At 32.5% G+C, this 13114-nt stretch overlaps 1 protein-coding gene across 1 annotated transcript; it reads right to left on the bottom strand.

Annotated features, from left to right (window-relative positions):
* Positions 1 to 3947: 3947 nt before the first annotated feature.
* Positions 3948 to 10289, bottom strand: LOC128558782 (uncharacterized). Its single transcript, XM_053548996.1, has 3 exons — positions 10160 to 10289; positions 5729 to 5848; positions 3948 to 5316 (listed from the first exon to the last, which is right to left on the bottom strand). The coding sequence occupies exons 1-3, from the start codon at positions 10209 to 10211 to the stop codon at positions 5147 to 5149; spliced, it is 342 nt and encodes a 113-aa protein (XP_053404971.1). The 5' UTR covers positions 10212 to 10289; the 3' UTR covers positions 3948 to 5146.
* Between the last annotated feature and the right edge of the window lie 2825 nt (positions 10290 to 13114).

Here is a 13114-nt window from a genome sequence, read left to right as displayed (position 1 = left end):
GTCTTTTTATTTTGTGATCAATAGGTCAAAGGTCAATGTCAATGTGACCCAGAAGAGTTAAATGATTTCCGGATTGTAACTCAAGAGTGCTTTGGCGTATGACCATGAAAGCTCAAATGGAGGTTGGTGATGGCCCGCAAATGACCCCTATTGATTTTTAGACCAGTAAGTCTAAGGTCAAGGTCACAGTGATCCGGAACAGTTAAATGGTTTTCATGTGATAAATCAGTAATGCTGGGATCTAGGTTCATAGAAGTTTATAAGGAGGTCGGTTATGACCAGCAATAACCCTTTTTATTTTGAGATCATTAGGTCAAAGGTCAAGGTCACAGTGACTCGGAACAGTTTAATCGTGTCCGGACGATAACTCAAGAATGCTTTGGCGTAGGATCACATTAGTTAATAGAGAGGTTGGTCATGACCAGCAGATGACCAATATTGATTTTGAGGTCCAATAGGTCAACGATCGAGGTCACAGTGACCCGAAAATGTTAAATGGTTTCCGGAGGTAACTTGAGAACTCTTGCGCATAGGATCACGAAACGTTATAGGGAGGTTGATCGTGACCAGCAGATGACCCCTATTAATTTTGAGGTCAGTAGGTCAAACGTCACAGTGACCCGATCACGAAACTTAATAGGGATATGATCATGACCAGCACATGACCCCTATTGATTTTGAGCTCAGTAGATCAAACGTCAAGGTCACATTGATCCAGAACGTAGAACTTTTTAGTCAAATAACTAGAGAAGGCTTTGGTCTAAGATCACATTCGATACGGAGGTCACTTATGACTGGTAAATAACCCATAATGATTGATCTGAGGTCAGTACGTCAAACGTCCAATGCATAGTGACCAAATAATTAACTGAATGCATCAAGGGGCCATTTCGTGTTCTGCGGGCTCTTGTTCAACTTACAGCTGTATAACGACTGTAAAACAGTTCGTATTATGCAAATAAGATACAACTGGAAAAAACGTAAATCTGTAAAAATGAAAAAGTTACAGTCGTAAATATGCCTAAAAGTTACAGCTGTAGAAATATTAGATCTTTATACATGACAGGTGTGGAAAATGACGGCATTATTTTAAGGGATGAAAGCATGGTAATCTGACTAAAGTACATCTCCAATTAACGCTACGCACATTTGATCTTAAGACGTGCTATTGATAGCCTCGTTCTGACGACCCTTCCAGTAGCCAATCAGATGCTTACTTACAACATTTTATATGTGAAAGTAGAAGTTTAAAAAATCTATATTTAGCCTGGGATTTTCATATTTACAATTCTTATGACGACCAAATCGCGACTACGCCCTCGTGTTTTGAGAGAAATCATATGTCATGGTACGGACTTGGTCACGTAAGGTGTCAGACAGCCGGCTAGCTCAGTCGGTAGGGCACTCGCCCTGTAAGCGAGCGGTCACGGGTTCGAGCCCCGGACAGACTGCAAATTTTTCTCACCCTTTGACATTCGACGCTATTTTGATGGTTCAGCCAAATGATTGTTGAAACAAGTCGTCTGATTGGTTCAAATAAAAATAGATTTGCGAAACTAAAAATAGCAATATCGGAAATCCAAAATATACATAAGACGAATGTGAATGGGTTAAAATAAGTTAAAATGGATGCGATGTCTCTGTGAATTTCAGTGATATCCCACCAAAATGCATTTAATTGGCTGATAATACTCATGTTTCCCTCCAAAAAAGTTACAGCTGTTATTTTGGGACATAACCATTTTACAACTGTGTAACTTCCCACTGTTACGTTTTACAGCTGTATTTTTGAGACATGCATGTCTTACACCTGTAAATTTCAACTGTATTTTTGTCATTTTCCACTTACAGGTCTTTTACAGCTGTAAGTTTAAAATACAAGTCTTTTACAGGCGTTTTACAGCTGTTAAGGCATCGCCACAGTCACAAATCAGTATCAGTTCATATTTTCAGGCCAAGTATTTTTCTCTTGAAAATAGCACTAAAGCCGTAACAGCCGGTCAAATTATCATCAACATAAGAAGCATATGATGATTTATAGTACATACGCCGCTTGTAAAATGTTTGAGTCTCGTTTAGACCGAAAGTTTACCCCAAAATATTGAAATCTTACGTGCAATCAAACTCCAATATTAAAAATATTACAAAGACAAAATTTAGTTCATTTCAAAGTACAATATGTATACTGCAAACTCTTACGGATTTTTGTCAAAATTGTTCCTGGTTATTGCATAAGACACAAAAAGACAACCCCATGTAAATTTAATTTAAAATGTTGTTTGTACATGCATTATTGACCACAGGTAGCCAGGTAAACCTATACATAATCCTATAATATCACCTGTTTATATACATGTAAATTATGTGTGAACAGATAACACAAATTGGTGAATTGATGGTGTTCGGATTTTTGTGTATAATTCAGTAATCAGGTAAAATTTCAAAATAATTTCTTTAGACTTTATTCTTCACAGTCTGCTTTACAATTGGCTGTAATTATCTTTTAAATGTATTGAATATATATTGAGTTTGACTGCACATAAAATTGCAAAATTTTGTCATTTTGGCAAGAGAAAAATATCAAATAAAGGCATAATACAGGTAGTGAAATGCACATCCTTTTACTTGCATATGTTCACATAGATATGTAAAACATAATTATGACAAAATTACTGACTTTACTGTTACCACTTAGTCATGTTTTATTTTATGAAAATTTGCATGTAAAATTTTGAGTCAAATGGCAGCCACTGTGGGCGATGCCTTAAACAGGTCCTTATTTTGTACAGGAATTGCTTCACATTATTTACAGATAGGGATGCAGTCTGACATTGTACCACGCATAGGTAGTAATCTTTCTCCTGACGCGAATTTGGGATATATCACCCAGGTAACATCACTGCATTTCATAAAATACCGATATAAAACACTGAGTGAACCTTTCTGCATTTCATGAATTTCCGGTATATACCACAAAGTGAAAATTACTGGATTCCATGAATTATCGGTACATCACTCAGTAAAACCTATATTACGATTTAATTGCTCAAATATATCTTGGGAAATATCCCATCCATTGATGTAAATTATTATGCTAATCTGAAAACAGGGGGACTTTCTAACAAAAGATATTCACGAAATAAAACAGTAAAAGATTACGAAAACCTGTGCATAAATAGTAAATACATTAAGTAAGTGTGAACATTTTAGTTCCACCAAAGAGAATCTTGACAAACAATTTGATTCGATTTTGCCAAAATGTGACAGAATAACAATACACCTTCGTAATGCACATTTCCGTTAAACTTCTTTAACAAATTATGTATTGATTTTATGATAAGTGAATAAAAAAGCGCATGCCTTTGAGAACTGTAAACCACAAAGACATGATAAATGTCTTTCGGAACAGTAAAGAGCAACGATTACAAATTTATCTTAGCGATGATATGTATACATTTCACTTAGGATGTGGGTGTAGGATTTTGTTTTATTTTGGTCACAATTAACAATTATGGCATACAACATCAAAAATTGAACAAAAAACGTATATACCAGTTCTGAGACATTATGTGAACCATTTCTTAGACATTGTATGTATCGATTCTCAGACATTGTATGTCGAGAGTTAATGAATGATCAAAACCATTGTCGATACAAAAAAGACTACGGAAAATCGAACAGTTTATTGCCTTTGCTAGTTTCAAACACATATATACTGAATATTTATCGAAGCAGTAATGCAGTAACAAGTTCACAATTGCTTTTAGTATTATTCAGATCATGTTTTCTATAAATATTGACCATCGGCGATACGATTATGATCCGTACGCGATTTCGGCTTCTCCTTTGAAACGGAAAGTATACAGTAGGTCTATAACATTAACGGCCGTAGATTGCCGGAAGAGCGTACAAAATAAGTAAGATTATGGAAATAACCAAAGACATGAAAGTGTTTTGTTTTTTTAATTTTGAACAAAATAATATTTATACGTGAATGTATAGAATAATTGCAATTAATCATCGGGGAGATTTAATTTTTAAGTTAATAGCAATTTATCATTGTTAAAAAATTATTAATGATTTTTCACCATATACAAAGTCATATGTATTTTGCTGTTCAATATTTGTATGGTTAAGGTATTAGATCACAAATAGAGAACCTCCTTTTTGAAGAGTATTCAATTCCTACAATAAACCTACTTTTACTGCAATTCCTAGGAGGGCGTTGGTTCAAGCCCTACTGGGACCAAATTTTTCTCTCCTTATTTTCCTTTTTTCTAGTAAGTTTTTACTTCTTTCAAGACTTATTATTGATTTCTTGTACAAAAATGGAAAAAGATGAATCTTATAAGCGATTTCTAGGTGCTCAAAGTGAATTTACTACTTAAACAGAAGGGGTAGAGTTACACATCTTTAAAAATATCGAGTTACACACGGTGAAAGTTCTCTGTTTTGCTTTCACTCTTAGATTATATATTGTGGAAGAAATTTAGATAGGTTTTACGTCTGCCCTAAGATTATATTTAACTGGAGTAAGCAAAATTCAAAACAGAAACACAGCATTCGACCTTATTTTTTCAATGTTGAAGTATGAATTCTGTCTCATTAAATCCGTGTAATTGAGGCACCATAGAAAAAAGGATACTGACATTTTTTATTTGTATCTTATAATTGTTTACCAATAGTGTGATATTTCTTTTATTAAAATTAATGGTCAAATTAGTTTTCTGCAAACGTTTTGAATAGTGGCTATCACTTTGAAATTTGTCTCTACTTGAGCTTGAGGAGATACCATAAGTTATACAAACTTTATAAAAAACGGCACTGTAAAAGTTGTTCAAAAATTGCAAAATAGTGCAAAACACGGTTACCTTTCAGAAAATACCAAGCAAAGGCCATTCTGTAAACATTACTATTAGTGCTCTAATACCTTAAGTGTTTGTGAAAATTGCAAACACAAGCCAGTGAAATGACAACAAGATAGTTTTAGAATAAGTATATTGTAAAATGGATAAGCATAATTTTAGATAAATATGTCATGAAATACAATCTATTATAGAGATGTAATCAATAGTATTTAAAGATATAATATGGTAACATTTAAAATCAGTTTAAATTTGTGCAGTCTGAGTTACTTCCTCTTGTTTTAGTTCATCCACAGAAACATGCAAATAATGGAAAAACTGACAACAGCCAATGAAATGCTGATTCCGGAAGCACTGTTACATAGATCTGATGTACATGAACACGCTTCAGCGCCATCCTGTTCGACACAATCGTCTCCACCATTGTAGTTTGAACATCCTCTAACCACAGCTGTTAAAAAGTGTAAGAAAAACCCATTTTTCAGTAAAAATAATTAATTAGTTAAATAAAGGTGGAAAATGCATTTTTATCTTGCTAAGGAATCGTATATTACTGATATCCATACTAATATGCAGAGAACCGTAAACGCATTAAAATATCGCACTGTATTGTACATTTCTAGGAGAAGCGGGGGCTCATAATTTACTCCTTACGTACTACAAATGTATCCAGATAGTCACAAACATCTGTGCGTAAATTGATCTAAAGCAGAGTTTGTGAGAATCTGTGAAACTGTACTACCTTTGACTTTTTTACTGAAACAGATACAAAAACCGTCACTAGAATAAAATTATAATAATCAATAATACTTAATACTTTTAACATGTCAATACAGTATAACAGAAAAATATTATTTTCTTACTGTTGCCCGTTTTTCCTTTAACACATGACCCGGAACATGAGGATATTATAGAACTACTTTCCTCAAAGGGATCACTGCACGAAAGACATACGTAGCATCTTATAGACGACACACTTGCAACTGAAAAAGAAAACAAAGTCAATATGTAGTAGAAGGAAAACGTTCAGTTTTAAAAATGTGGAATTCATTTTGTATTGCTGCTTGCGAAAAGACACCATACAACAGTTACACACGTGGACTTCGCTCTGTTGACAAGACTAAATGAATAGACTCAACCGGAATGTGTCAGAAATGGTAATAGCTTCTGACACATTTGTAAGACAGTATCTCATATATATTTCATTTTTAGAATGTGCTTGTCTTTTGAAGAACTATTTCATGACTGTTTGACAAACTCTTTGTATGTTTCAACATGTTTTTGTGCTTCCATAAAATCTTGTTCATAAACTGTTGTCTGATATTTTTATAAACTTTACAATTCCTAGAAAGTGAACTCTTCTGAAACAATACATACATTTCATGTCCTTTCAATTTTACTTTACCTCTTCAAACAATCGGTTTCTGTTTCTTAATTACATGGTTCAATTCAAAATCTTGTGAAAGCATTCTAAATTAGACGAACTGATTTTTTTCTAAATATTCAAAAAGAAAATAAAACAATAAATAAAAAAAATAAAGGCTCGAAATGTGTTTCGATAGAGTCATTCATATTACATTTCGTACAAAAACGTTGGCCCTCTTCAGTAGCTTATGTGAGGAACATCTAAGCCTTGATAATGCTATACGATGTTTCACGTTTAATTTATTAAAACAAACAAGAATTTTTTCTTGAGAAAATTCATTTTCGAATAAATTATAACTTTCCAATTCAGAGAGGGTACTAAGTTGTGCACACAATTGTTGATATTATATTCTTTGTATGATACTAGTATTTAAGACATGTGCATTTGCAACAGTTTCAGTATCCCATAAATATAAAAAGTAAATCTGACAACATTTTTTAATATTTTTTTACCAATCATTCAACAGATTTCAATTTGCATATTTTAAGAACATAAATATTTATAACTGGGTGTTAGAGATTTTCATAAATATGTTTTGTTTGTTTGTTTTAGGTTTAATGCAGTTTTTCAACAGTATTTCAGTTATGTAACAGTGGGCAGTGTTCCTTGATTCTGTACCAGTACAAACCTGTTATCCGCAAGTAGCTGCCAATTTTCCCACATGAATCAGAGACAAATCGTCATGGAGAACATACGCCTCGAACTCGCGACCCCGAGATCCGTAGATCTGCACTCTCCCTATTGAGCTAATCGGGCGAGCTTTCATAATTAAGTACCAGTATGTAATGATTATGCCTTTTCGTATTACTGATAATGGGAATCTTCCAAATTCGCCCAGACTGCAGATGTTGTAGTCTTTTACGCACACCAAGAACTTGTTTCAAAAATTTTAAATTAACCTTTTCAATGTCAGGCGTTTTATGAATAAAATCTGTAAAAAGGTCATTTGGAAGCAAAGAATGCAACCAAGAACAATAATAGCAGACTCGGTTTGATTGTCTGTTCATGGGAGGTAATGATCCATATGATTCATATGTAAGGATCAGTAAAATCATACTATCAAATAATTTTATCATTTCTGTGGCATTCAAAGCAATTATATCAAATAAAAAAAAATCATGAAGTAAAGTGACTTAAATACTTGATTTGCAATGCTTTTTGAGCTCGGTAAAAATTCCCATAGGACGTATTTGTTACAACAAGTGAACGTCTTAACATCTTTAAGTTATATATTGTTATTGTGTACTTCAAAATTTTCATTTTTACTTCCGGATTTAAAAACCATAACAACAATCCACCATTTTGGAAAATAATTATGCTATTTGTTTAGGAGCGTTTGTAAAATAATACTGCATCATTAGATAACGACAGTAAAAATATCTGTGTGTCTTCCAATGTAAATGTATCATATAATCAGTCTGTAAGTTTTCATACATATCATTTACGAAAGAATAAACAATAAAGGTAAGAGTGGTTCTCCCTGTTTTAAGCCCATAAAACTGTCGAAATAGATTTTATACAACTAAACTTTCTGAAATCTATAAAGGATGCAAACATATTTTTTTTCAGGTTTTAATATGTTACTGATAATCGAACTTAAAACAAAATGCAATGTATAGTACTTTTGTCTGACAGTGTTCTAAAACCAGACTGAAAATCGTTCAACATTTCATTACTTTTGACCCATTTGCGCAATCGCATGAAACAGTTTTGAAAATATACTAGTGAGAATGATGCCCCTATAATTGTTTACATCATTTGGATCATTCTTTTGGGCACAGGTACAATTACATCCTTGTACCCAGATTTGTGATATGCGCATGCATTAAAATACGATTAAACAGTTTACGTAACACTTTTACATTCAATAAATATTTCAGGAATACGTTGAGACCTATTCCTGCACTTAGGATAGAAATAGCAATAATAACACATTCGATTGTGAAATTTATGTCAAATTGACCAACATTACTAAAAACAGCATCACTACTAAAAACAGCATCACTGCTATTCAGCTGTTCCTCAACAAAATCATTCTTAACTGTTTTTTTTTTTTCATTTGAAAACAAGTTTTCAAAATTGACCAGATGACAATTCACTTTTAGAATTTTTTTTCTCATTTTTTAAAATTTCTTTACAAAACTTTTGCGGATGATTTTTTCCCCTTGTTCAAATGACATTGAGTACGTGGTCGCCTCTTAGCTATTCTGTAAAAACGCCTTTTAGTAATAAGTATTTTTATGTTTTGATGTTGTTCTTAGTATAATTTGTTTGCTTCTAGCGTCCTCATACTCCTGGTTAAACCTAGCCTGGCTCCCTTGCTGCATGGTTGTTTTTTTTAAATAAATATTGGGAACATTTTATAAGAAAATTTTAAGCCTCTAAAATAGCACAATTTTATCTGATGGCTGAACCATACATGTGTTTCGAGCCAGAGGCAATAAAAATGTCAATGTAGAAACAACCTTCTCGAGTTACTCCCCTCGTAATGAAGAAAACTGATATATGTAAAGAAGAACAAACATAGGGACGGGGCCAGTCTAGGTTAAACCAGGAGGTTTTATGTTTTCTTTTTTTCGGATATTTTTTCTTATTTCTCATTGTTTTTGTTATTTCACAACTCTATATCAGATATTCTCTCTCTGTATACCAATGTCAACTATTTACAATCATATCAATATTCAAAATTTCATTTTCAATTATTTCTCTATAACCATTTATGTTTTCGTTATCTTCATTACTGAAATTGCAATTTTCTATTGAATGAAAATAACGGTCAAAATGATCTGTTTCTTCTGAAATATTTAATTTGTTACCGCATCTTGCATTCAGGTCACCAAATACGGATGTTTTACCATACTGAGTATATTTTTGAACACCACTTTCAAGTGTTCCGAAAATCCAACTTTTATACATATTAAAATAAACAGAATTGTTATGAGGTATATATATACACACATACAAAGAAATACATAAAAAATCATTGTAAAAAGGTCCTTGCTCAATTTTATCCAGAATATACCCTTACTGTCAGTTTCAACGATCTCGATATCATTTTTTTAGAAAATCTCTAGGAAACAGGCACTCTCCACTGTGACCCCCTTTTACATTGTATTTCGATTTGAAAACGATTCTGTTCTAGGTTTTGAGTAACATTCATAACCATCCATGAAAAAAGTATCATTGCTGCGTTCCCAAGTTCCAACGAGAAACATTATGCTATAATTGTAAACACAATCTTAACTCCTTGACGTCAAAACAGGTAGATAGTCCTTCTGTGTTCCAGTGATGTCCATCTCAGTTACGCGTAGAAGATTATGTCGCAACAGCCATTAAAAAGGTGACTAGCAATCTGCCTTTCATATAGTTAGTTAATGGTATAATCTAATTTTCGATTTCCTGTTCTTTTAGACTTTATTTCGCATTTTTACTCTTAATTTTCTCATTTAAGAGATATGTGCATTTTCGTAACCGAATCATTTCAGTGACACGTACAATATATTCTATTTTCGATTAAAAAGGTTTTGTCCCATTCTATAGAATTCGTTTAAGACTTGGTGGATTTTGTTAACAATTTTCTTTAATATTTTTCTGAAAATGATTTGCATACATCGATGACAACATTGACAACATTGACACATTCCAAAGTTCTAATCAATACCTTCATTTAAAATGCTTTCTAAATTTTAAATTTATATGTATTATATTGAAACAATACATAGCTAAATCATTATATATTGTTCAACACCGGTGCACTTTTTTATTTCTTATAAAGAAAGATTTACATTTTAACAATAATTTTATATATAATTACAAATTATTTAGCTTTTTTTTCTATTTTCGTAATGTATTTGTAAGTTCTACTCACCAGTTACCGCTATAAGTAAAATACAAAAGTACAAGGCATTCAAATTCTTCATTTTCAAAAGTAGTGCTCTTTTTGCCTATCCTTCTAGCACGCAGAACAACCACCAAATGAGTACACATTCTGCTGTTATCACATTTATCGAAATGTGATTTTTTCAACCGTCATTTCAAATATTGTTGTAACCACAGGAGCTTGATATTTTCAAGCGTTTTGATTTTTTTGCTTTAATAATTGAATTCATAATATATTTATCGATAATTATGCCTATTTACGCAGATCTATTAGTCTGAAAAATTTTCCATACAGTTGTATGTATTGTTGTCTAAAATGTAATACATACATATTAATTGTCAGTTAAACACATAAGTTATTTTTAGGCTTGAAGGAATTGAGCATGTTTCATTTGAACATATCTGCATTTGTTAACAAGTAACAGCATAAGGGATTTAGGATGCTCTAAGCTTATTATGAGTGTGGTTCGTATACTTATGTGCCGAATGTCTTCATGCAAATGTTCACCGCAAGTAACTGCCAACTTCCCCACATGAATTATTAGAAGTGGAGGACGAATGATTTCAGACACAATGTCTTTAAAATTTATCAAATCGTCACGGAGAACATACGCCCTGTCCGGGGATCGAACTCGCGACCCCGCGATCCGTAGACCAACGCTCTCCCTACTAAGCTAAGCTGGCGGGTTTTATTTTAAGTAGTTAATTTTTCATTTTTTATTTTATGTTTAGCGCAACATGGACTTCTAATGTAACACGTTTTTCTCGAGTTGTTGTGGCGAACAAAAGATTTAACTGATCCATAAACACCAATGAAATAATTATTATTTGTATACTTTGTCTTCAGAATGTCTCAGCCAATGTGATAAATGCAAACCACAACCGATTTTAACTGGAAAATGTTACTTTAAATGTGTTTTGTAAAAGTATATATATATATTTGGTTTTTTTTAAGGCCAATAAAGTATCCATACATTTATTTAATGTTTTGGCAAATTGTTCAATTTCATGAAAATTGCAGGTTACTAGGTCACATTTAATAGTCTTTTTAATAAAATATATTTTGAAATTTACGGAGAGAATGATTAAATTTTATAACGACTGCAAAGGTCCCGGCCGTGATTTTTAGACAGGCCCTTAATGCACATTTGGTGAATACTTCTAACAATGTAATATTCATAAGAAAGTTAAATCAGATAAGACAGTAATACCGCTTGATAAAGCGTCGGTTTGTTTTACATTGTATATATAGATTTAATTGGACAATGCACGGCCCCACTACCTCCTTTACTTTATTACAGAGCAAACATGTCAAACTTGAATGACAAACTGCGATGGAGTTGCAAGAATTATTGTTTTGACCTTATGTAGATAATATAATCGTGTGTGAGCATGTTTGTTTTGGGGTTTCTTTCACATTAAACATCATCGTATTTCATTTAAGAGGCGAAACTTCTCATGCATTTAGCAGTGAGATTTAAAATCTTATAAATCTATCTCTAAGCCTTCTTTTGATGGATTATTTTTCATCATCATTACAGGAAAGGCTAATTATAATGCTTAGAGTAATTTCTTGGTTCAGCTTAAGATTTCATTTTACACTAACTCTCCACAAATGTTTTGCGACTAATCATCACCATTAAGCAAAACTCTTGATGTTCTGCAAGTTATGATTGTTAACATTTTCTTCAAACTTGTATGTATGATTTTCTGACGTTTCAAGTCAATCCATTCAGCATATCGAGAGAAAGAACATTTTGCATTATGTTTGGGAAATTTGATAACGTTATGTTTGGAAATGTGAGTCTTCTGAAATACTTATTTACGGAAATGGCATTTCTTCACCATGAAATATATGTGATAATACGACTAGGAAATAATGCCAAGTGCAAGTAAAATTTTATAAAAGTTTATGCCTAAAATAGGCGTTCTTTAGAGTTAAGTAAGTGTTGTGATTTTAAAGTTTTTGGGTGTAAGGTCGTACCCTAACAACGAACAGACATTGACCGTGCGCTGAGAATGTACACACATTGACAAAAGACTCCTTTATGCGACAATAATTGCTGTCTGTAATTCCATGTAATAACTCATATATACTATGACACGTTAAATTTAATAAAGTACACAATGCTTACCAATATTTTTTTTATATTTTTGAATGCAAGGGTATTGCATTTTATCATTTAATAAAATAGGGTTATTATAACAGTAATTGCGCGCCTCGTGAGATGCGATCGGCAAAAATCCACTCGAGCCGAATACAGCATCCCAGATCGAGCTACTGTTATACATGTAATAACTTTTTTATTATATACCTTTACCTTTTTGTTTATTGTTTTGTTATTGAGCGAAATTTTCAATGTTTATCGATATAAAAAATGGAACTAAGTGAAGTTTTATGTGCGCTTTTTATAGAATTGTGTCAGGTCATGCATATTAATGAAAATAGTTCAGCAGCATACCATACAAAAGTTACAATATGGAGAATTTAAAAGGTACAATACGATTTATATTTTCTGCCTGTTATATTCAAAATTGTAAAATACAAGCCGATCTTTTTTCACAGAATTTATATATGAATATGATAAAAAAATATTTCTTCAAACGTCATGATTTTCTGTAACACAAACATTTTACCGTTGTCAGTGCGTTTTGTGTCCGTTACGATCGTCATATAAATTGTACATGCTTATTACAGCGTATCTTGTGATCTTTAGTTTCTATATACTTATGAAATCCCTTATAGAAGCAGGGGATTTACAATGTAGAGCTTTAACAGTTTTGGTCACATCCCTGTGCTGTTAAGGACGGGTCCTTCTTATATCAAGAAATATGTTATCACCTTCAATGAAATTTATATTTGATTTCTAAATAAGCAATCCTGTATCTTTGAACTGATAAGAATTGCGGGAGACATTACGAGTCTCTTTTTAAGGGTTTAATC

This window comes from Mercenaria mercenaria, chromosome 7 (genome assembly GCF_021730395.1).
Source record: "Mercenaria mercenaria strain notata chromosome 7, MADL_Memer_1, whole genome shotgun sequence".
NCBI classification, from domain to species: Eukaryota; Metazoa; Mollusca; class Bivalvia; order Venerida; family Veneridae; genus Mercenaria; species Mercenaria mercenaria.
The sequence above is the reverse complement of the archived record's forward strand: the minus strand, read 5'-3'. Positions and strand labels throughout refer to the sequence as shown.

What these genes read in the sequence shown, in the direction of transcription:
- LOC128558782 (XM_053548996.1), bottom strand. Translation starts at nt 10,211, where the DNA reads ATGAAGAATTTGAATGCCTTGTACTTTTGTATTTTACTTATAGCGGTA. An exon ending in TTTACTTATAGCGGTAACTG is followed by an intron (nt 5,849 to 10,159) that starts GTGAGTAGAACT and finishes TTTCTTTTTCAG; the next exon opens with TTGCAAGTGTGTCGTCTATA. An exon ending in TAAAGGAAAAACGGGCAACA is followed by an intron (nt 5,317 to 5,728) that starts GTAAGAAAATAA and finishes ACTTTTTAACAG; the next exon opens with CTGTGGTTAGAGGATGTTCA.